Below are 23,691 nucleotides of genomic sequence, written 5' to 3'. Positions count from 1 at the left end.
TGTGTAAAGACAAATACATTTTGTAGACCATGAAACAAGTGGTTTTCAACTAGCAGGATTTGAGTTGATCTCTTTTCAGATTTTGTTTGCGTGCTTGTCTGAAACAAGTTTACTGAATTTGAAGTTAGCAAGAGAAGAGAAGAGACGAAAGCGAAGTGTTCTCAGTTGTAGAGTCTGATTTGATTTGTATCCCCAGTCCTTCTTCAAATTCATCCCAAATGGCCGACAGAGAAGACAGGCTGTACTCTGCCAAATTGGCGGAACAGGCTGACCGATTCGAAGGTGAGTCATACAGGGAGTGTGAAGTTCTTGAGCAATTTACAACGAAAGTCAAACATGTTAAATTAAACAAATGGATCAAGGTGAGCTCCAATGTACGACTGATTAAGTGACAACGAAGAATTGAAGCGTGAAGCTGTTATCTAAGACTTTTTTCCAGAAAAAAAAAACAAAATAAAGAAAACAAACAGTTTCACGCTCAAAATTGATCTTTCGAAGTTCGACTGGATTTTCTTTTCAAATTCGGTTCAAGTCAATTTGCTAAAAAGGCGGCAAATAACGCTCTCTAATTAAGAAAAGGAAATGGCGAGAAAAAAGCTGTTATGAAAGTGGGTTTAAATTACCAGGTTTCCAGCGGAATAAAAATTTACTTATTAATCCACTTTTCTTAAATTGAGTGCCAATCATCAATTTTTCTCATAGTCGAAGAGATTTAAGGCTATATATAAGTCAGTATTTTCTTATGTTTCTTTGCGTTCATTTAAAAAAGTCGCCATAAGACTCTTTTCCAACTGTCTGTTGGAGAGCTGTATGTAAAGTTTACCCAGCGGGATATATTTTTTTCTTTCGTCCAGTTTTGTCAAATTTAGCAAAAAAAAGTGTCAATCCTGAAAAGGTAATTGAAATTCACAGAGCTTTTACGTGATGCATTTTGTCTTCGAATTCCGACCAAAACAACTTTTCAAAAAAATTGTCAGTTTTTTGTTTTCCTGAGTTTGTCGACACTTTTTCAACTTTCTGTTTGTTAGCAAAATGGGGAGGAACTTCGTATTCGAGTGTTTTAGTTTTATTTCTTTTTGTTTTCCACGCAAAATCAGCTAGAATAAATAATCATCGAATAGGCTTGAGTGATATATCATATTGAAGCCCTTTTACTCGTGATTCGAACGACATTAAAAATATTTTAGAAGTTTTCCCGGTGTCGAGAAAAACCGGTTTGAAATTTTTGATTTTTCGTCTAATTTTGAGCGAGTGAGCAGGCTTACATCAGCTTATCTATGCTTAATTTAAGCCTTGAAAATTTAGTTTTACTCTAATGAAGTTAGTTTTTGGAGTTTTTTGCTTCATCTTAAGAAAAACTTCAAAAATTTTGAAAATTTTTTTTTTTGTTTTTCTTGTTATTTGTATTCGGAAATTGTTTTCCAAAATGCATATTTTACATGACTGACAAAAATGCCTAAGCTCTACTTTTTCGCTCAAATTATTTTATCAGACCAAGCCGAAAAAACGACATTAATTGGAAAAATAGTTTTGTAATTTTATAAGACTGGTCGGAACATTCTGTGCTACTTGCACAGTAACCGGTCATCCTTGTTAAAATTTGGATATTTTGTGACTTGCGATATTTTTTTTTCGTTACATCGGGTATCAGAAATAAACTTGGGTGTTTGCGGGACGGAAAAAACAGTATTTAATTTACGTTTTTTAATTAGCATCTGGTCATATATAATATTTATTGTAATAGATTGCAATCACCTGAATCAAAGACACTACCGACGTTTTTTTTCGTTATATAAGCTTATATAATTCTGTTATCATTCAACCAAAAACTTGCGTTAGAATCTGAGTTAGCTTTTCTAGACAAAAGTAGCTTATAAGCTCGGTCTGATTTTTTGCAAGCAATTTTTGACTTTTTAACATGCCGCTTTTACCCAAATGTTCTTATTCCATCTGAAAGATATCATGGCACGGAGTGGAGTTTTCGTAGAGTGATTTGAGGTACATTGACTTGTTTGACAACGTTTGGACATTATTTTGTAGCCTGAGTTTTTCGACAAAACTTTAACTGAAAATTTTAAAACGGGTTACTGCCAGTAATGGTAAGTTATCGAATTGTGATAGGGTTACTTTTTGAGGTTGTTTTTTCATAATCAAATATGGTTTTTCAGGCTCAAATGTAATTTTTTAAGTTCTAGTTTTGAAATTGGATTTTTTTCAGCTTAGCAAGTATCTGTTGGCCATGTTCAAGTCATTTATATCAAGAGTTTTCGGACTATTTTTCGCCACAAATTTTTGTTTTCAGTTCAGTTTTATGCAGTATAGATATAATCCAGCGATAAATTACAATCGATTCTTTTCGTTCAGGCTGTCATATCATCTGAAAGATATTGGTTTCCTGAGATCGAAGTTGAGAAGATGTTTTACTGGTGATATTTTTTCGCTAAGTTATGGGGATTTGAAAGTTCAAACTATTTGTCTATTTGACAAATACGGTCAATTAATGCGGGCTGTTTTAGAGTTTTTGTTTGACTCATATCATTAGCAAATTCATTTGGCTGAGCACTCGTTGAATACTAAAGGGGGTAGTTCATTGGTCTTATGATTGCTTCACTCGTCAAAATCTGAACGAAGATTTTATGCAATGGGAAAAAAACATGAACCAGCAAATTAAATGTGTTTTGGCGACGTGTTGCCAGCAATTTACCTATTTTGAAAGCTTAAGGTTGGTTAATTTTTAAATATTTTTTTTGTGCTTGTTTTGTTTTAGATTTGATCCAGAATGGTTTCCTAAGCAGTTTTCCATTAAGGTTGAAATTGAATTGGTAGGCTATAATTTTAAGTGAATTTCAATTTTAAAAACAACGAAGATGATTAAAAAAAGTTTCTGGGTTATTTCAGAATTGAAACTGTGTAAACTTGTATGGCTAGTTTTTTGTGTATCAGTGATATTGGGTGACGATTTCTGCTGCTTCGCAAAAATTGTGTTAATTTTGATACAGTTTTTCAATGTGTTTGAATCTAAATTTGGTCATGGGCGTAGGGTACCCTATGTTATCCGCCTCCTCAAGGCAGGAACGGCGGCTGCGGCAGAATGGATCACAGAAGGCCCTGAAAATACGTAATAAGTCCGGGGGCAACTACATAAAAAAGTAACTGTTTTGGAATACAGTTGCCACTGTTTCTGAATTTTTTTGAATAAAGTAGTTGAATATGGGAAAATTGAGTAACCTGACTACAGCGTATTTTTACTTTCCACTATTTTGTTTCATGTGGTGACATGCTTAAGTGCCAATTAAAACAATGAAGACATTTATTTGAGCCTTGTGGATTTTTGTTATTATCGTAAAAGTATCGAAATTTGTTTTTCCGTGGTTTCATTTTCGATTAGCTTAAGCTTATTTCGAATTCGTGACCCGAAGATAAAATAAACTGGCGCTCTTCGACACCAAAAATCCAAAAGACGCAAAAAAACTTGAAGGCGTATTAGGTCCTTTATCGGATTGCCAACTAGTCTCTCTCATTGTGGGCGGTCAATATTAGTCTCTAAAAGCTCTTTTTTTACTGGTCACTGTTTTTGGTAACACCCATTGTTGCTAGTGAATAATATCCATTCTCGGCCCATTGATTCTTCAATTTATCCGAAGGCGCCATTGGAGCCAATAAATTCTAATTTTAAGGGGAGCGCGCGCCGGAAAAATGCGATTTTTTTTTGGTCAAAACCTTCCAACATAATGCTCCAAAACAGCCTTTTTGCCTGTTTTTTTCTTGTTTCTTTTCCTTTTTGAGGCATTTGCTCTTGATCTTGACTAGGTCACTAATTTTTGTCGACCATTTGGTGACCATGGTTCTATGATTGGTTTTGGTTTTTATATATCCCAGTGGAATAGACGATGTACGTATTGATCCGTTTTCTCACATTGGGCGAACCTTACGAAAAAAGGTCGATCATTATTGAAGTTACGAAATAGCTTTAACGATATTCATAATAATTTCTTATCAAAAGTTCTGTTTCCATCACAATTATTGCTGAAAAACTTTCAGATTTTCGGTTTGAGATATTTAGGAAGCATTGTCCCTATTTTTTTTTTTGAAATTTAAAGTACTTTTACAAAGCACTTGTTTAGCAATTTAAGAAGCAGATAAATAGCTATATTGAGTGCTATTTGGAAAAATTTTCATACTGTTTCCACTAAAAATTGATTTATTCTTTAAAAAGTAAGATTTAATGAAAAAATTTATAAGATAAGCAAGAGTGAGTAAATCATATCGGAGAACTTTTTAATTCGGAAAAAAAACATTTTAATTCGGAAAATTTTTTCTGCTATGCTCATAATATTCAGTTCAAAGTTTTTCGAAGTTTTTTATTTTTTTGTCGCAAATCTTTGTTGATTTCATTTTAAGAACTACCAGAATTGATGTGAATTTTAAAACGACGTTTTCTCTTCCCAATTTTGATCGATCAACTTAGCTGTATCTCTCAGTTTTGTTCACAACTGAATTTGGAATACTTCTCGATGTTAAGATAACTATAAATGTCTCAGAACCTTTTAATTATAGTTATCTCATTTTTCTGGAGCTTTCTTTATTCAAGAAAAACACAATCTGTAAGGATCAAATGACTTTTTAAGATCAAAATCTTTATTTTTTGAAGGGAAACCAAATTATTCCTTTAATTGGGACAAATCCACTTCAAGTTCATCTCTCAATGCTACTTGCCAACTTTTTTCACAAGAATTCTCCAAGTGATACCATTCAGTTTTTATTAAATCGATCCTTAACGTCAATAGCCCATTGTTCTAAGGGGTACCGTACTACAAAAACACAAAAACGCGCGACTTTCATACCTCCTAAGACTACTTAAAAGACAAGATTTTTCAAAAAGTGCTGGCGGCGGAGAATATTGTTGCAAATAGGGTCAATCAAGGATTCTGAAAAAGCTTGAAAGACTTCAATCATAACCAACTGACCGTTTGAAAATTGTAATGAACAAGGAAACAAAAAATACTGGCTTATTTTTTGGAAAGCCAACTTTCGAACTTCAAAAAAATACACATGCCCTCAAAGCTCTGAATTTCGAGAACAATTATGATTGGCATTCTTTTGTTAGAAATAACCCTATTTGAAACAAAAACTGGGTCAATAGGTAAATTTTTTGTTCGGCGAAAAATTTGACAATTAAAATTCACTTTCGAAACTAAAAATCGATCACGTTTTTCGTGATTTTTACTGGATTTAAAAAATTTTCACAAATCAAACCGCGTAAAATGAAATTTGAGGGCGAACAAGTTTCCTGAAAAGAAAAATCAAGACCCTACCTATATAAGGCTCCTTCACTATCTTCTTTGACTCTAAACTTTAAACTTTAGGTTCTAACTTTTAAACTTTTTTGCTTTAACAACGAAACATAAATACATAAATATAGAATATTATTGACGTTGACAAATATAAATTAACAATGTTATTGTGATCTTGCGGCCGTGTAAAGTGATAAATTGAAATACCCATGTGTTTCCATTACGACTCCTTCAAGATAAGATAAGCAAGAGTGAGTAAATCATATCGGAGAACTTTTTAATTCGGAAAAAAAACATTTTAATTCGGAAAATTTTTTCTGCTATGCTCATAATATTCAGTTCAAAGTTTTTCGAAGTTTTTTATTTTTTTGTCGCAAATCTTTGTTGATTTCATTTTAAGAACTACCAGAATTGATGTGAATTTTAAAACGACGTTTTCTCTTCCCAATTTTGATCGATCAACTTAGCTGTATCTCTCAGTTTTGTTCACAACTGAATTTGGAATACTTCTCGATGTTAAGATAACTATAAATGTCTCAGAACCTTTTAATTATAGTTATCTCATTTTTCTGGAGCTTTCTTTATTCAAGAAAAACACAATCTGTAAGGATCAAATGACTTTTTAAGATCAAAATCTTTATTTTTTGAAGGGAAACCAAATTATTCCTTTAATTGGGACAAATCCACTTCAAGTTCATCTCTCAATGCTACTTGCCAACTTTTTTCACAAGAATTCTCCAAGTGATACCATTCAGTTTTTATTAAATCGATCCTTAACGTCAATAGCCCATTGTTCTAAGGGGTACCGTACTACAAAAACACAAAAACGCGCGACTTTCATACCTCCTAAGACTACTTAAAAGACAAGATTTTTCAAAAAGTGCTGGCGGCGGAGAATATTGTTGCAAATAGGGTCAATCAAGGATTCTGAAAAAGCTTGAAAGACTTCAATCATAACCAACTGACCGTTTGAAAATTGTAATGAACAAGGAAACAAAAAATACTGGCTTATTTTTTGGAAAGCCAACTTTCGAACTTCAAAAAAATACACATGCCCTCAAAGCTCTGAATTTCGAGAACAATTATGATTGGCATTCTTTTGTTAGAAATAACCCTATTTGAAACAAAAACTGGGTCAATAGGTAAATTTTTTGTTCGGCGAAAAATTTGACAATTAAAATTCACTTTCGAAACTAAAAATCGATCACGTTTTTCGTGATTTTTACTGGATTTAAAAAATTTTCACAAATCAAACCGCGTAAAATGAAATTTGAGGGCGAACAAGTTTCCTGAAAAGAAAAATCAAGACCCTACCTATATAAGGCTCCTTCACTATCTTCTTTGACTCTAAACTTTAAACTTTAGGTTCTAACTTTTAAACTTTTTTGCTTTAACAACGAAACATAAATACATAAATATAGAATATTATTGACGTTGACAAATATAAATTAACAATGTTATTGTGATCTTGCGGCCGTGTAAAGTGATAAATTGAAATACCCATGTGTTTCCATTACGACTCCTTCACTGTGCTCACTTCGTTCCACTGTACATACAAACGGATAGGATAACCATAATGGCACCAATGATGAACGTAGGCGTGATATGAAAACTGAATATAAATATAGAGCAAACGCATGACACTATTATTGCTATTGAAGTGGCAAAGCCTTTGAGGATGTTGTCGGCATATTTCACTACACAAGCCACAATCAACCCACCAAGGGCCTGGTTAAGGATCACTCCAACTGTGTAGCGGTTGTAACCATAAAAGAATCCCAATTCCATGACTTGTGGGCCGTCGTTTACCCAAACGGCTACTAAACCTAAGGTACATCCGAAGATAGCCAGCTGAATATTTCTCATCCAGACTGAAACTTGAGAGTCTTTAAGGATCTTTTCGAAGTAGACACCAGCGAAGCCAGATGTCAAGCTAGCTGCGATAACTGCAATGAAACCCAGGATTGGACTCTGTGCTTCTGTGTTCAGTTCTTTGGTCTCTTTGGATACCGTGGTCTCGACTTGGACTGTCGCGATTCCCACCGTTAACACAACTAAAGATAACCACTTGGTCGCGGATAGTTTCTGATTCAGAATAAGCACTGCAAAAAGAGCCGTTGTGAGGATTTTGGACTGAAATACAACTTGAAATGTTGCGGCGGGGAGGTTGGATACTGCAACGTAAAATAAGTTATTCTGGATGACATAGAGAATAGCTGGAACTGATACTCTCAAGGTGTCCCAAGGAGCCTTGATGATGTTTTTGTCTATCTCTGAAAAGAGGCCTCTTAAGCCACCGGAATAAAAAATAATGATGACTGCGCTCGTTATGAGCTTGAGTAATTCCTGAACGACAACCGCCGTTGTCGAAAAAAATCGTTCTCCAGGCATTGTTCTGGAGTAACGAGCGATGAGAACAAGCACGGCATTTTGGATGGCTAAGATTGCGAGTGATAGGTATCGTTTAAACCGAAGGTGCGGATCTGGAGGTTGCTGGAGTGAGATGGTTGTCTCGATTGAAACGATGGCATCTTTGTCCGATTTCTTGTAACTGCTCATTTTTCTATCGAAGTCTTGATTGCTATTCGAAAAGTGAAACATTTTTAAAAATTTAAAACAACTGTTGTTTGAATCTACGAAAAGACGTTATAGGTTATATTAAATTTGCGTGAATTGCTGTGCTAATAAAACTAATTCGTATAAATATTTTTTACGCTGGTCATGGTTTGTAACTCTTTAATTGAGATTTGAATGTACACGTTTGTGTTGACGCTTGAACAGGTTTAGCTGGACGATTAAATGTGACTTATATTTGAGTGCACTCTTTTGATTAGTACTAGCTGACAAAATGACTCGAAATTTATTTTTTTTTCATCAAGAAAGGTCATTCATTTTACAACAATTTTTAATTGGGACGCGATCAAAAACCTGCACTTATCGAGAGGAAATGATTTCTCAAGTGTGATATTTAAGTTTTAAAATGCATAGGTTCGACTATATTTTTCTTATCCTGAAATGTTTAGTTCGTGGAATAAGAGACAAAAGTAGTTTAAGAGACAAATGTGCTTGAAAGGCATTCGACTGCTGATTTTTTGCCGTTAAAAATTATAAACATATTGCGCATACCAATCACCCGAAGCTCCCCTTACACTTTCGTACAGTTATTGACATCTATCTATCTTAGACTGACAGACCCTATTTTTTTCTAAAAGCGCTATTATCTATTTAAAAAATTATAGGTTTTCGTTTTTTGAAAATCCTAGGTCCGCGCCCGATCGCAAATGAGGAAAACAAACAATCCTTGCAAAACTTGTTTACGTTAAGTGACGTTTGCGCAACCAGAAATTAGCAGAAAGTTGGAAACGGCATATGCACATGAAAAAAAAAAAACGTTTTGTTTCGTTTGGTCACTAATTAATTTAATTTACCTGTAACGATTGAGTTGACTCTCTTCAAACAACTCTCTTCAAACAAGTTAATGAGACGTTTTACGATAACGATAAAAAACAAAATAAAACGAGTTAATATCGCATGAAAGGAGATAAAAAGTGTGAACTATATATTATAATGGCCACATATTTCAGTCACTGAACTATTCCATTGAAGATTGCTCAAGTCCCCATGTACTAAACACCATCGGTGGCTTGACTGAAGACGTGATGTGTGTTGTGTTCTGTGTTCCTTCCACAACAAGTAATTTTTAACCGTTAAAGGAATATACAGTCAATTGAAAAACATGTGTGAGCAACACAACATATTCTTATGCTACGGCTTCTGACGCCGGCTACGTCTTCTGAGCTTTGAAAAAGCGGAGACGGAGAATTATCGACAGTAAATCTGTTTTTTTTTTGTTGGATGATCGTAAATAAGTTCGGTCTTAACTAGCAGCTGAGGGGAGGCGGAGCATAAAGCAGAATGGTTCAAGAGCAGAAAATAAAATTTTTTCACTTTTATAGGTTTATCTGTACAACAAGCATTAGAATTGTCAATATTACTAAAGAAATGAATAAATATGCAAATTTGACAGTGTTTTTAATTAAATAAAAATGAATTTTCTCAATTCATGCCTAATTTATTTAATTCATTTGTAGTATTGACAATTCTAACACTTGTTCTGTTTTTTATAGCCGAATAATTTAATGTTTTTCGGTTTTTTTTTTGCTCTTAGACTAATCGTTGACTAATCTTAAACTAATCTTTGTTTGTAACAATGCAATTTAAAGCTGACTTTCATTTGTTTTCTGAAATGCCTATTTTTTACATTTGAAAAACTTATTCAACGAAATGCCCAATATATATTAAAAAAACCTTAAATTTGAATATTCTCCATGATAAGTTATTGAAAATATTATTCAATTTATTCCACTTTCGTGATTTTCTATGAAAATGTTCGGCTTGGAGCCCCTATTTTTTTAGAATTGGCTTTAGATCCTTTCGGATTGATTTCTGGTACCCATTGGGGGCTATTCTCATGCGCGAAGGACCGAATACCTGAAAATTTTCAACCAATCACCCCTTAAACTGTTCAAAACTGACTGATGTACCGGTTTTTTCTATCAAATTTTGGAAACTGAGAGCTCTGATTGCTTGACAAATCTTTAGCGCATCGGATCCTTAGCGAATGATGGAGTCTCCCGTTGATTGTCATTTGTGTGCTATTTTAAATCTCTATTGATAATTGAACGAAAGCAAAAAGATTAGTTTTTTCATTTCGAGTTCGCAAATTAATTTATCAAATATAAAGAAATAAGATCTGAAATGAGGAGAGTTGTTTCATAGGAACCAAAGCTTTCATATGAATCAAAATGAAAAAATCAATCGCATACGCCCAAAATGATTCAATTCATCTTGAATTCTGATAGGTTGAATTTTGAGCCAACGAAAACATAGATGGATTAATTGCTCGTTCAAACTGCAGTGCTGATTTAAATTAAACAAAATTCACAAAACTTGAAAACATTTAGGATTTTTTCTCAAATTGGGTTGAGACTAGACAAAAAGTGATGAAGACATATCTTACTTAAAATTTTTACAGAATTTGTACAATGTTTGTTTTTGCAAAATTCGGTCCCAAAATTTTACCCCAAAAACTATCATTTCTGGCTCTGTTTTGTCAATCGAAAATTACTCCAAACCTAATTGTTCATTTATTGACAAATATATCACTGTAAGCCTCTTATGTGGCACAACATAGTTTAAGGAGGGTGTAATTTTCTCAGCTTTTTATAAACATTTATTTTAGTTTGATGGCAAAAAAATGTCATTTTTACTTTATTAAACACCAATGTTACAGCCTTCTTAAATTTTGTTGGGCTCCATAAGATTCTTACATTGATATAATTTTGTCAGTAAATGAACAATTAGGTTTGGAGCAAGTTTTGATTGAGTGAACAAAACCAAAAATGATAGTTTTTGGGTCAATTTTTTGGGCCCGAATTTAGCAAAAAATATTGCACTATATTATAATTCTGTAAAAGTTTTAAGCAAGATTGGTCTTCCTCATTTTGTTCTAAATCAACCCAATTTGAGAAAAACGCGTTTTAGTTTTCAAGTTGAACTCATTTTTTCCGGATAATGTAAATCTGCACTGATAAAAATTAAAGGACAGAAGAGAAACTGCCACAATCGCGCCAACGTGTTGGCAGCTTGCCAACAGATGTTAAGACTCTATTGAATGATTAGATCCGGTTAACGCCACTACGCGCCCACTGGTGACCTTAAACTGAGATTCGTCTAAAGTGGTCAAAAGATTTGGGACTTATGAGACTGCTTGTTTTTTTTTAATTTTTCATTTCGGGATTTCTGATTACGCACTTTTCTACCTGACCAACTGTTTACAACTCTTATTGTAGTGTTTCTCAAGAAAGGTCAGTCTAGTGAAACGCTAATTTGAAACGGCTTTGGAAAATATAGTGGTTAAAACAGTAAGGAGACAAATATGACTATACTGAAATCTGATTGGCTAAAAAAAACAATTATTCAAAACTGGTTAAAAATAATTTTGCTATCAAAACAAATTTTCAGTTGATATTCGAGTTGGCGTTGTTTAGAATTGCCTGAGTATTGATATGGTGGGGACCGACCTCTTCCAGAAAATTTATGACATGGACTTTTTACCAGAGTCGATAAACAAAATTGATTGAAAGATTTGATGACGCCGTTTAGTCTGGTTTCTCAGCGAAATTTTGTTTATTCTAACAGATTTTTTTTCGAATCTTCCCATATTTTACAAATTGTCCCCGGTCAGTGTAATAAAAGGTCCTCCAATTCAAATGGAATCAAACAATACTCTGCTGCCTGCCATTTTGAATTTGAAAAATTAAGAAAAAAAATTGATCGAAAAATATTTTCAACATTCTATGTCAGTTGTAAGCTTCACTGGCATGAATACATAAACCCTTAAGATCTAGCACTTTCAACGTCTAGTGTCTGAGCTTAAAAGCACCGGAGCTTTTGAACAATTCGTCAAAAGTGACAATTCGCAGCATTTAGAAAAAGCGACAACGCATCACGAAACAATTTATCAAAGTGTAATAGCTTAACGGTTCGTGAAAAGATCCCATAGAAAGCTTCTCGCCAGCTAAGACGGCGCTGTTCGACTTATTCTCTACTGTTAGATAAAATTTTACAGGAATAAACCTTTCAACTAGTACGGAAAAAAGCTTTACAACGAATTGTCGCTTTTGAAATCTACGAAATGACGTCAGTGACCAATAGTCGTTTAAGCCCAATCATCGCCTCACAAATGGAAACTAACTTTTTATTAATAGTCTTCACTTTCTTCGAACGAGTGAAAAAAATTCACTTTCTTCGAACGAGTGAAAAAAAATCATTTTTCTTTTGCGTTGCCTGTTGACGAACCCATGTGGATAAAAGTACCATGTTTCTTACCGAGTGTTTTGTTGAATTATGTCATGGTGTAAATCTGCTGTGTTTTTCTTCCAGACATGCGGGACCAGATCAAGAAGATAGTTGAGATGAAGGTGGCTCTGACAGTGGACGAGCGGAACCTCCTTTCAGTAGCCTACAAGAACATTGTAGTAAGCACATAACATCATTCTTTAATGTTTAAAATATGAAGTAATCACACTCAAATAGTTTGAAGCTAATTTTCTAAACAATTTAGTCTGTCTTTGGGTTGAAGAAACTAATTCACAGTAAACGATGATAATCTAAACTAGAATTCGTTTAATGGTAAACTACAATGGCTTAAACATCCTATGGAGCTCAGTGTATACATATATTGTGTTTAATAAACCATTGATGGAACTAATATAACTTCCATATCTATAAATCAAAAATTCTCATAAGTAAGCCTGTTTTTTTACCTCCCCGATTTTTTTTACAGTCTTTCTTCTATTTTTAATTTTTGCCACAAATTGTAAAGGAAAGGAATGACGAAGATGACTGAAAATTTTATCATATCCCATTTTTTTGAGCAATAATTTAGGATGTGTGAATGAACTAAATGGGCGCAAAAAGTACTGGTTGCAATTGCTTATGGAAGCAAAGTTGGAGCCCGCTATAGTACACATTTTGCCTTTTTTTTAGTTAATCAAGAGTTAGTCTAAAGTATTATGTTAATTGATTAAAAAAAGTATTATGTTAATTGATAAAAAAAAAAGTAACAGTAAATGGAGCTTCTTACACAGTCTAACAAAATTCAAGATGGTAAAATCTCAATTCAAGATGGTAAAAGCTCAATATTTTGGAGATTTTTTACTTTTAGTTTTGTTCGTCTGGTTAAGAGGCTTTTTTTATGTATAAATTTTTTTCACCAATCAACTGAGTAGTTTCAGCGTAATTCTTGATTAACTAAAAAGGTCAAAGTGAATTTTTTTGGTTAAAATTTTGGCTAGATGTTTCGCAAAACAAATTGCGTCAATTCTGGGGAAATTCTAAGTAACTTTTCTTCTCTTCTTTTTTGTCCAATCTGAACCCAATTTGAGAAAAACGCTCTTGAAGTTTGAAATAATGTTCATTTGCTCGAATAATTTAAATGATGTTTGTGTGTAAAGCGTATGCTAAATGAGTGTGGTTATAATGTTGATTTGAAGATGGGACTGGTTGAAACGGTGGGATCTTGTTAACAATTTTCCCCCCTATTGCAATAGGGTGGGGGGATTCATTACAAAGTACCAAATTCGTATATGCTTAACTGTTTAATTCTTTCTTTTTAGAGGGGGGGAGGGGAGGGGGGAGAGAGATTCATTACAAGGTACCATAGGGGGTACGGGGTGGGTAGTTAAAAAGATCCAAACGGTGCTTTTGCTAGAGTAGAAACCCGGCCGGTTCCTCTTTTCTTTGACATGGCCTGATTTGGAAGCATATCAAATTATTCGCTGTAATCTGTTGTCTGTATAACTGTTGTGTAGGGCACTAGGCGCACTGCGTGGAGAGTGCTGTCTAATCTGGAGCTGAAGGAGAAAGAAAAGGAGACTTCCAGTGTGGCTAAAGTGTGCGAGGATTATCGCAAGAGTGTGAGTCAAAACAGGATATTGCAGTTAAATTTTTTTCTATAATAAACAAACGTTTAAATGAAAACAGCACGATTTGTTCGATTATTTTCACATCTGACGAAACGCGTGAAAGCAAGTCTCTATAAGTATAGGTCACAGCTATCGCCAATCCGCTTCAGTTGGAAAATGTGACACTAAGTTGCTATGTTTAAAAGGGGGATCGCGTTTCCTTTCATGAGTTCCTTAGAGAGAGCTCGCAGAGAGGACTTCGCTGTTCATTTGCGCAACGTTGACCAATATCATCTGATTATTTTACATACTGCTATTCTACTCTTATCTAGTGCACGTTGAAGATTGTTACGATTGCACTCTCAACAACTGGAGATTCTGCAACCCCTTGCATGAGTTTTCCACTGAACTGGGGTGCAACCCTTAAATTTGCCATATTAATAATGAAATCCATTTTGCTTAGACTTAAACAGACTAAATCTGAAACCTATTTCAAACAATTGTGAAATTGAAATCTGTTTTCACTCTTTAGTAAACTGAAGCTGATTGTATTATGATATTCCAATTATGTATGTTTAGATCGAGGCAGATCTCTTTGACGTTTGCCACGACCTTCTGCGTCTGATAGACAATTACCTGCTGGAGTCCAGTGAGAATGACGCCGACTCCCAGATATTCTACGAGAAGATGAAGGGTGATTACTATAGGTATACTTTTTTTCTTGTTTGGTTAAACTGTTTTCTATTTAGTTGGTATTTTGCTTGTGTTCAATCGGATCTTTTGCGGCTTGGATTTTGATTTTTTTTTCATGAAATTCAAAGAGCCGTAAGGCCACATATATTTTTTTTCTGTGAAATTCGAAGTTGAAAATTTTTCGTTTCCTGGCGTTCATTAACTCTTCCAACTGTCCGTCGGCTTTGCTTCATTTTTACATCTCTTGTTCTTTTTTTTCTAAACTAATTCGCAAATAAAAGTGTTCGTTACACTTGCGAAGCAAATATTCATTACAGTCGCAAATATTGGTGCCACTTTTAGGGCCCATTTACAGCTTTTTCATAGCATGTGCTTTGACATTCGAATCGTAATAAGTAACAACGTTGATGCATTTTTAATTCATCTAATGAACCGAAAAAAAGTAATTTGTTTCAAACAACATAGCAATAATGAAAACTCGATTTCAGAAATTTTTCAACTCAATATATCTCACAATTTTTTGAAATGGATAATTATACATAGTGAGGCTTCATGCTTTGCGATTTGTTACATGCAAAGTTAGTGTGGATGCCTTCAGTTTGTTATATTCCAATTTTTTACTCGAAAAATTGAGTCCATTTGTTTTTGGTGCCACTTTTGCTGAATGCATTGGCAATTTGTTAGCTCATCTAGCTGTTTATTCGTGACTAGTGTTTGTCGGTTGTTAAGCTTGCGTGGCTGAGTACATAGTGCGTGAGACTCAAAATCTCTTGATTGCAGTAGGCCGCAGATTCGAATCCTACACGTAGCCGAGTTTTGCTAATTTGAGGCTTACTTCTACTTTTTATTTCACTTGATAGAGCCTTGAAATTATCAAGGGGCCTTGAAATTATCAAAAGTTTTTACAGAATAGGTTTTTTTTTCTGGTGTCAGCGGCTCAATGGTGCGTGGTCAAAGATTGCCGGCCAAGTTTCCGCGTCGTAAATTTTGTTCAGTTGCTAATTTGAATTTCAAATGTCTTGCTTGGCATGTTCGCCTATTAATCCTGTTTGATAAAATTGTATGTGATTGGGTTTTTAATCATTTTGAGACACTTTGGAAAAAATTGTTTGAAAAAAAATCGTTTTTTTTTTAAAAACCTTCTAGCTATTTTCAAAAAAAGAGGTATCCAGAGCAAGATTTTCTATACCCTTATGTCCCTGTATGTTCCCCCTGCTCTCTTTTTGTTTTAACCTTTTGTCGACAGCCTTCGAAAAAGTCTGTGGGGAAATATTTGACCGACCGATAATTTTGATTTTTCTTTCGTTTTCTCAGCATCTAACCTACAGATTTTGGGTTCACTGAATAAACGGACTTGAAAAGCCCCCCCCCCCTATGAGCAAGTAAGCCCAAGATTTTTATACACATAAAATTATGGCTCTCGGAATGGTGAAATTTTAGATTTACGTGACCGTTTTTTGAATCATTTCGACTTTTCTTGAAAACTAACCCCCGAAACCTGAGGTTGTGGGTTCAATGGAGATAACGGGTAGTAAGAAGCTCCCCTGGATTAACGGCCACTCAAGTTTTTTCGTACACAAATCTTACTAAAAGACCCTCCCATATCCGATTTTTTGGGTTCAATGGAAAAAACGGTTTATGGGAAGCTCCGCATTCGCGATTACGCCAATTTATGGCTCTCGGAAAAAAAGAAAAATTTGATTTTTTTTTAACGTTTTCTGGAAGTTTTCTCGAAAACTACTCTGTCAAATCTTGGTTTTTGGGTTCAATCGAAACAACAGGTTGGGGGGGGGGAACGCTTCTGCGTAAAGGGCTACGCCCTAAGTTTTTTTAAATTAAAAAGCTATAATCCTCTTTCTGATTTGTTGACTGGTTTTTGGACTTCTCTCGATAACTATCCTGCCAAATCTGATAATATAGCTTTAATCGACACAACAGGTTGCTGAAAGCTTACCTTTATAGTTTTCTACGTCCAGTTTCTTTTAGAAAAAAGTTATGACCTTCAAACAAGTGAAGGTTTTGAATTCCGGACAGTTTTTTGGATCCATTTTGTTTATACTCAAAAATTACCATGCCAATTCTCAGGTTAAGCGAACTTTGATCATTTTGAATTTTGACCATTTTCTAAAAACTTTTTGAATTTTCTTAAAAAGTACTTTCTTAAAAAGAAGCGGTTATTTTTCATGCAAAAGCGACTACTCCTGTTTTTTTTCTGTAAAATTCTCTGGGAAAATTCCAAAATCTCAAAAATTTTTCAAAGTTTTCGGCAAAGTCCAATTTTTGAAATTACGCATTTGATCCCGCATCAGCATAACAAATTCTAAACATATCAAGCACGTACCTCCAGTTTTTTTTCACCCAATTTTTTCAACTTATGTTTTTTCTATGATTGCGTTGTATTGCAAGTGATGTGAAGCTCCGCTTCGCCTCTGTGTTAAGTGTCAACTTATTTAGAAATTTCACTGCAGCATTGTAAATTGCAAAGTATCTGTCCTCTGCTTTAATTGCGGCTAGTATTTAGTTCCTATTAAGCGTCCTTGGCTGAGTGGTTAGTGTGTGAGACTCTTAATCTCTAGATCTCAGGTCCGAATTTCAGACGTAGCCGAATCGTACAATTTTTCTCAATGAACTTTATGATTTTTTTGTGGCGTTCTCGCTAGTGTTTGCGAAGTGAAGCTTCGCCTCTGTGTTAAATTCAGTTCTTCATATTTTTTTTTTAAAAGGAAGTCAAGTTCCACTTTTGAACTGCATAGTGCAAAGGGCACGAAATACGTGATCAACTTCTAATTTCGAAAGAGCATTTTTATTGTAAAAAGTTCTCAGTGGAATAAAAACTATATTGATTCTGTTTTTTTTCGAGTTGAGTGAAGGTTAGCAAAAAAGTGTCAAACGTAATTTGTTCCTGAAATGCGTATTGTTCTTGAAATAAATTTTTTATTTTGATGTTGGAAGTTCAATTTTTTTTTCAAAAATTTTTTTTTGTTTCCTTGCTTTCATTCGGTATGTTTTAAAAAACTAGTCTGTTATTATCTTTCAGTTTCCTTGCGTTCATTTGCGCTTTTCCAACGGTCTTTTGGCTGTGTTTTAAACCAGTCAATTAGAATCAGATTTCGTTAGTTGGCGACTCCATTAGACAAAATGGTGATATCTTACAATAGGTGGTAGGTTCAATATCATTAGCTGGATCGCTTTTTGTTATACATCGCACATTATTTTTAATTTAATTCAAAAGCCACATTTTTCGGCAAAAGAAGTGTAAAAATTGAGTCTTAGAAAAGCATTTCGTTTGGCAGAGTAATGTATTTACAAAAACTATCTTAGTAAGAGAACAATTAATTGAAAATGAAATGACTATATTATGCATAATAGTTCTGAAATTTAATACATGCGCTATACTCAAAATTACCACCTGTTGTAACATATCACCGACAAAATTTCAATTCAATCTGTCTAAATGTTTTGTATGAGTAGTACGGGCTCATTGCCACACTCATCTTCATTCTAAAATTATTGCAACGTTGTTGTTATGAAACTAAGCATGGCTATAAAATTAGTAGCTCTGAACATATTTTTTCTTCAAAATTACACTCCAGGGAGCGTAGTGTAATACTACGAAGCAATTTTTTTCCCAACCCAAGTCGGAAATGAAGCTCATTTGGTGGCAATTTTGGCATATTTCCAAGCATTCGCAGTTTAATAGCACCTATAGCTGCTTTGTTGGTGGCTAGTGTTAGTGTGTTGTCAACGTCCTCGCATCGGTTGTCAAGTGGCGCCGATGCGAGGACGTGAGACTTCTAATCTCCAGGTCAGAGGTTTCGGCAGTGCGAGATGCAGCTTCACGTCTAAGTTGACATCCTGTTTGTCTCATAACGCATTGAGTCAGAAAATAAAAACAAATATAGAATTGAAAGCGTGTTAAGAGCCATTATACGTTCAGTGTATTTGTTGTGCAGGTACATTGCAGAAGTGCAGGAGACAGAGGAGAGGAAGAAGACGGCTGAGTTGGCACTGAAGGCCTACCAGAAGGCAAGCGAGAGTGCAGCCACATCTCTAGTCAAGACACACCCCATCAGACTAGGTCAAAATACCACACGGCGTCCATATTACCAGACCAATCCAACCACATATCATTGAAATCGAGATATTTATAACGTCTGTTGCCCTTTAGGCGCTTTTTCCTATGAAGCGAAGTAGATTTTCCACCTCATCGCTGACTTGGATATCAAATTATTATTCTAATTACTATTCAAAACAAGGATAGCCGGTTGTAGGGCAAGTAGCACAGAAGCTTCCGACCACTATATTAAAAAACGGGAAAAAATAATTGTTTTTTTTTTAAATTTCGTTTTTGTTCACGGTGTGATGAGAGGATCTGAACGAAATCCTAGAACAAAGGAATATTTTATACTTATAGTGGTTAAGGCATTCTGGACGACTGTTTTGTCCGAAAAAGAATTGTTGATTTGAAAAATATACTCAAGAATGGGGTAAAGAAATTTGAAAAAATAAATTGTTGAAGCAGTTTGCCTTTATGCCAGAATCGATTTTTTTCAACTCCAGAATTTACCATATTTAAGTACTTAATTTTGTCAAAGAATCATTTTACTTTGCAATCTGATATTACCCTACTAGACGTTAGATGAATGCGTTTGAAAAGTTCTAACTCTGCAACCGTGGAAATTGCAGTTTATTCGTTAATGTTGTTTTTGTTCAGACCGTTTGAAAAATAGGGAGGAACTTTGTACTCGGGTGATTTTTAGATTTTTTTTGCTTTTTTCCTCGCAAAATCAGGAATTACAAATAAATTATAGGAATGGGTTGAATGACATATTATATTAAAGCCCTTTCGGTCGTGATTCGAGCGACGTTTCAAAATTTTCCGAAAAATTGTCCCAGCTTAACACAGGTTTAAAATTTTTGATTTATAGTCTAAATTCGAGTGCGAGCGAGTGAGCAGGCTTACACTTGCTTTTTTGTGCTTAATTTTACTCAAGTATTGTTGTTTTTTGGAGTTTTTTAAGCGACATTTGGAAATTTGTTATCTTGGTCATTTTTCTACAATTTTGCCTATTTTACTATGACTGTCGAATATTCCTAAGTTTCATTTTTTCTTGTTCAGATCCTTTTATCACACCACGCAGAAAAAAAAAGACACTAATTTGAAAACAAAAACTTTTTTTGTAACTTTATAGACTATGGTCGGAACATATTGTGCTACTTGCACAGTAACCGGCTGTCCTTGTTCAATTAAACTACTAGAGCTTTACTCGGTTATGCTGCCCACCTCTTGAATATGATAATAATTCAGATTATGATTTCAAGTTTGTTCTGTTGATATAGGTCTGGCTCTGAACTTCTCGGTGTTCCACTACGAGATCTTGAACTCACCCAAACATGCCATCGCACTGGCCAGGAGTGCGTTCGACGATGCGATCAGTGAACTGGACCAGTTGAACGAGGAGAGCTACAAGGACTCCACCCTTATCATGCAGCTCATCCGAGACAACCTATCCCTATGGTCTAACGACGTCAAACGTAAGTAGATTTCATGGCCCATTGCATGTCGCTTATTTTAATAAAGTTAACGATTGTTTTAATTATATTGCACTTATATGACGCAACAATGGTGGTTTTCAAAAATTGGTTTCAGTTTAGAAAAAAATGTCGACATCATCGCCAGATTTACTTTGGTGTTATTTGTCTGCGAAGTTCGGACACATAATTTCGTTTTAAACAGAAGCTATCTGGCCAATTTTGAACCAATTGTATCAAAACTAATCCTTTTGTTTAGTCAAACAAAGTTAAAGGAGAATAAAATTTTTAAAATTGAAGCCAACTAGTTTTTTCAGCGTTTAATGGCCAAAATGCGCCATTTTGGCATTTTTCAAATTAAAATATTTTTGCTAAAATTTCTCATAGGTAAAATCTTTCGTTTGAAATGTAGTCTTTGCCTACACTTTTCCAACTATATTGGCTCTGTTTATTTAAAAAACAAGTCAGGTCTAGCAAATATCATGCTGCAAACACCAGCTAACGCAATTCAAGTGATTCGAAATTGTTGAACTTAAATTAATTAGTTTGTTTTCATAATAAATTTTAGCCTTTGATGGAAAAATTTTAATTAAATGTACGCTGCATTTTTCAATTTTAAAAGCTTCAGTTTTCTCAATTTCTATTTTTCCTGGTTATGCTTGTTACCTGGTTTTCTGTGGAAGCAAAAAGAAAAACGTAACTTCAACACACCAGCAGCGGTGGCCGAGTGGGTTAGACGCGTGGCTTTTAACACAAAGATCGTGGGGCCGAATCCCGCTTCGGTCTCGGTCGGAGGGGTCCAGTGTCATCCACCTCCTCAAAGTGGCACTAGTTGCGGTAAAATAGGTGGCATCTCTCTCGTGAAGGACAAAAGTGCCAAGGCTGAATTGTGGGAGCTGGGCCGGGGGCTAATAAAAAACATTCTAATAAAAATTCCTTACCAATGGTCGAAACAATAATGTATTTCGTGCTTTTTAGTTTTAGCTAGAGTTTAACTTTGCAGTTAGACAATTCGGTCGTATTTTTGATTTCAAATGAGGAACATACTGATCCTTTCTTTTCTCCAGCCGACGAGGAAGAGGACGATGAAAACTCTCCGACGAAAGATGGTGCCGTCGGAGACAACCCGGAGGCATATGCGGCCAGTTGATTGGAGGATATAGAAGAGAAATAGAAGCATCTACACCAAAAGCGAACAAAAAAATTCCAAGTCAAACGAAACTAAAATGAGAAAATGGGACCAAGCAACCTAATCACATTGACTCTTAATCTAATTGGACTGTACCAAACCAGCGGAAACAAAAATTGTTCCAGTGTCTTGATACGCGAGAAACTTTTTAAGCTAAGTTGTTGAGAAAGCAGGGAGAGTTGTGATAGTCGATCATTGAAATAGTTGTCTGCGATTACTTGCCTTTCGTTAGTGGTATTGATTAATGTTTTAATTCTTTATTTTAACCGAGCCTTGTTTAAATTTTTGCCAGTACCACACTCAAATTTATGTGCAGACATACGACCTACTAATAACGCCCTGCCTCATTTTAAACCCAGCGATATCTCTAGCTTTGCAGTAAGTTATTAGTACAATCTTGCGGAGTTTGGAAATCAATAGTTGAGATCCTTTGGCCATGCACTGTAAATAGGCCTAAATGCTAATCAGTCAATGCTCTTAAGTTTGAAGGAACAAATAGAAAATAATCGAAATTGTCATGTTTTGGAATGAAGTATTAAAGCTTCTGATACATTGCATTGGCTGGGCTGCATCCTGTAGCTTCGCGTACTTAGATGCCACACGTCATCTTTATTTCATTATTATTGATATCGCAATGCGCTTTCAACTGAAGCGTCACTTAATGTGACCTTTGAGTCTGCACATAGACTTCGTCTTCGTTCGTGTCTTCTAGTCTCTAATTGTCGTAATGTAAACAATGTATAGCAATAAACACGGTTAACTTGCCTTCCATTCTTCAATTCATTCTTGCTGCAATTCCTTTTGAACGCAATTAATTGCTTTGAAAGTCGACGTCCTGTGCGTCTGCATTCAGAATTGTTACAAGTCAAGTCAAATAATAGCATTTTGAAGAGTCAACCAACGCGTTAAGATTCTTCTATCGAACGTGATGGCTTCTACACTAGTGATTGGCGTCTACAAAGTTCAGCGCAATTTCACGTTTTTACTCTTCTCACGTATTTCTCTTTTTAATATGCATTTTGCACAACTTTTTCGTTTTTCAACAAATTTTTTCTACATAGGCCAAGAGCAAATGATCATAGCTACCCTCTATGAAACTATATCCACTTAGTTTCAAAGACTTACCAATGTAATTCGAGTCTGATATTATCAAGTTTCCTCATCTACACTAAGTTCTACATCGTAATGATTTCTTTCTGAATAAGCAGAGTAAAAAAAGTTGTTCATGCCACATCAAATTTTAGTGCAGATGAGAAAATCTGGCATTTCAAGACCCAAATTACATTGGTATTTATTCGAAACCAAACATTGATGGTTTAATGGATGGTAGCTTTGACTATTTATGCTTCGTCCATGTAAATAATTTAAGGAAAATCGAAATGAATGCTGTCCAAACTCGACTTGAAACCAAGTATTTCAGAAAGTAGTAAACTGAATTTGGGCTTAGTTTTGTCCACTAGTGTAGTTTCGAGGTTGTATTTCAAGATTTCTCAGCAGAACAAAAGATTTACCTATTGATCCAGTTTTTTCAAATGGGCTTAATTTTCTCAAAAAAAGTCACGTATAAATTTTTCGTGAAATTCAAAGATTCTTAAGGCCGAATGTTTTTTCCTTAGAAATTAGAAAGCTGATTTTTTTTCCAAACAGTTGGCTTTTTCTACTGTTTCCTTGAGTTCCTGACTCTTTTCCAACTGTATGATGGTTATATTTCGATGCTTGCTGATTGAGATTTTTATTTTAACATAAACAGGTCCAGTGCAGATTTAGGGCGGGGGGATGACGCTTTCCTCTGAGTAATTTGCACGCCGCCTCTGAGTAATTTGCACGCCGCACCACCCAAAGGGTCACCCTTTTGGTTTTGTTTCATGTAATCCATTTTTGGCCGACGACCAACCCTTATATCTTTCGAAAGTTGCTATCAGCGTCATTATATGCTAATTAAAAGGGGAAGCGCGTACCAAAAAAAAAACGAATATTTTGATCTGTTTTCGGAAAAGTGAAAAAACTCAATAAAACTGTCTTCTTGAACGTTTTTCGAATTGTTTTCTCTTCAAAATTCCTCATATAATAAAAAGCGGGCTTTGCTATCTCGCTATTGTTTAGCTTTTCAACGTTTTTTTTTGCTAGTTCAATAAAAAAAATTTTTTCACTTTTAAGCTTTATTGTATATTGCAATCGTCTGCTTTTTTTATCGGTTTTGCAGTTTAAATTCAGTGCTGATTCTCATATTTTTTTAGTCAACGAGAAGACATTTTTGTAATTTTATCAAAAATGTACAGAAAACTAGATTTGACGACTTTAAAAAATTGGAATTCCCATCTTAGGGGTGTCAAAATTTACGTCCAAATGCGACTGCTCAGATGCATTTACATTCCGAGGTGTGACCTTTTTTATGATTTTTCAGAAGTTTTTCACGAAAGTTAGGTTTACAAAACTTGAAATTTCCAACCCTGTTGTTGGATGCGTTTAGTGTAAGCTCAGGTGTTGCAATTTTTTTCCCCAATATGACTGCTAC

General features: G+C 34.8%; 2 protein-coding genes across 3 annotated transcripts; one reads left to right on the top strand and one right to left on the bottom strand.

Moving 5' to 3' along the window:
- The first annotated feature begins 83 nt into the window (after nucleotides 1-83).
- LOC134853104 (uncharacterized) lies at nucleotides 84-21,971 on the top strand. The gene is made up of 7 exons (XM_063869047.1): nucleotides 84-282; nucleotides 12,240-12,334; nucleotides 13,670-13,774; nucleotides 14,342-14,469; nucleotides 18,409-18,533; nucleotides 19,796-19,990; nucleotides 21,055-21,971. Exons 1-7 carry the CDS (start codon nucleotides 219-221, stop codon nucleotides 21,135-21,137), a joined length of 795 nt encoding a protein of 264 aa, XP_063725117.1. The 5' UTR covers nucleotides 84-218; the 3' UTR covers nucleotides 21,138-21,971.
- LOC134853088 (UDP-galactose translocator-like) lies at nucleotides 6,675-12,295 on the bottom strand. 2 transcript variants are annotated; one of them, XM_063869035.1, is made up of 2 exons: nucleotides 12,186-12,295; nucleotides 6,675-7,875 (listed from the first exon to the last, which is right to left on the bottom strand). In XM_063869035.1, the coding sequence occupies exon 2, from the start codon at nucleotides 7,851-7,853 to the stop codon at nucleotides 6,828-6,830; it is 1,026 nt and encodes a 341-aa protein (XP_063725105.1). In that variant the 5' UTR covers nucleotides 7,854-7,875; nucleotides 12,186-12,295; the 3' UTR covers nucleotides 6,675-6,827. The 2 variants fall into 2 exon arrangements, with proteins under 2 accessions (XP_063725105.1, XP_063725098.1); XM_063869028.1 differs by lacking the exon at nucleotides 12,186-12,295 and adding an exon at nucleotides 8,723-9,261.
- Nucleotides 21,972-23,691: the final 1,720 nt, after the last annotated feature.

The sequence above is a fragment of the Symsagittifera roscoffensis genome, chromosome 1 (assembly GCF_963678635.1).
Source record: "Symsagittifera roscoffensis chromosome 1, txSymRosc1.1, whole genome shotgun sequence".
NCBI lineage: Eukaryota > Metazoa > Xenacoelomorpha > Acoela > Convolutidae > Symsagittifera > Symsagittifera roscoffensis.
This window is presented reverse-complemented; position numbering and strand designations above follow the sequence as displayed.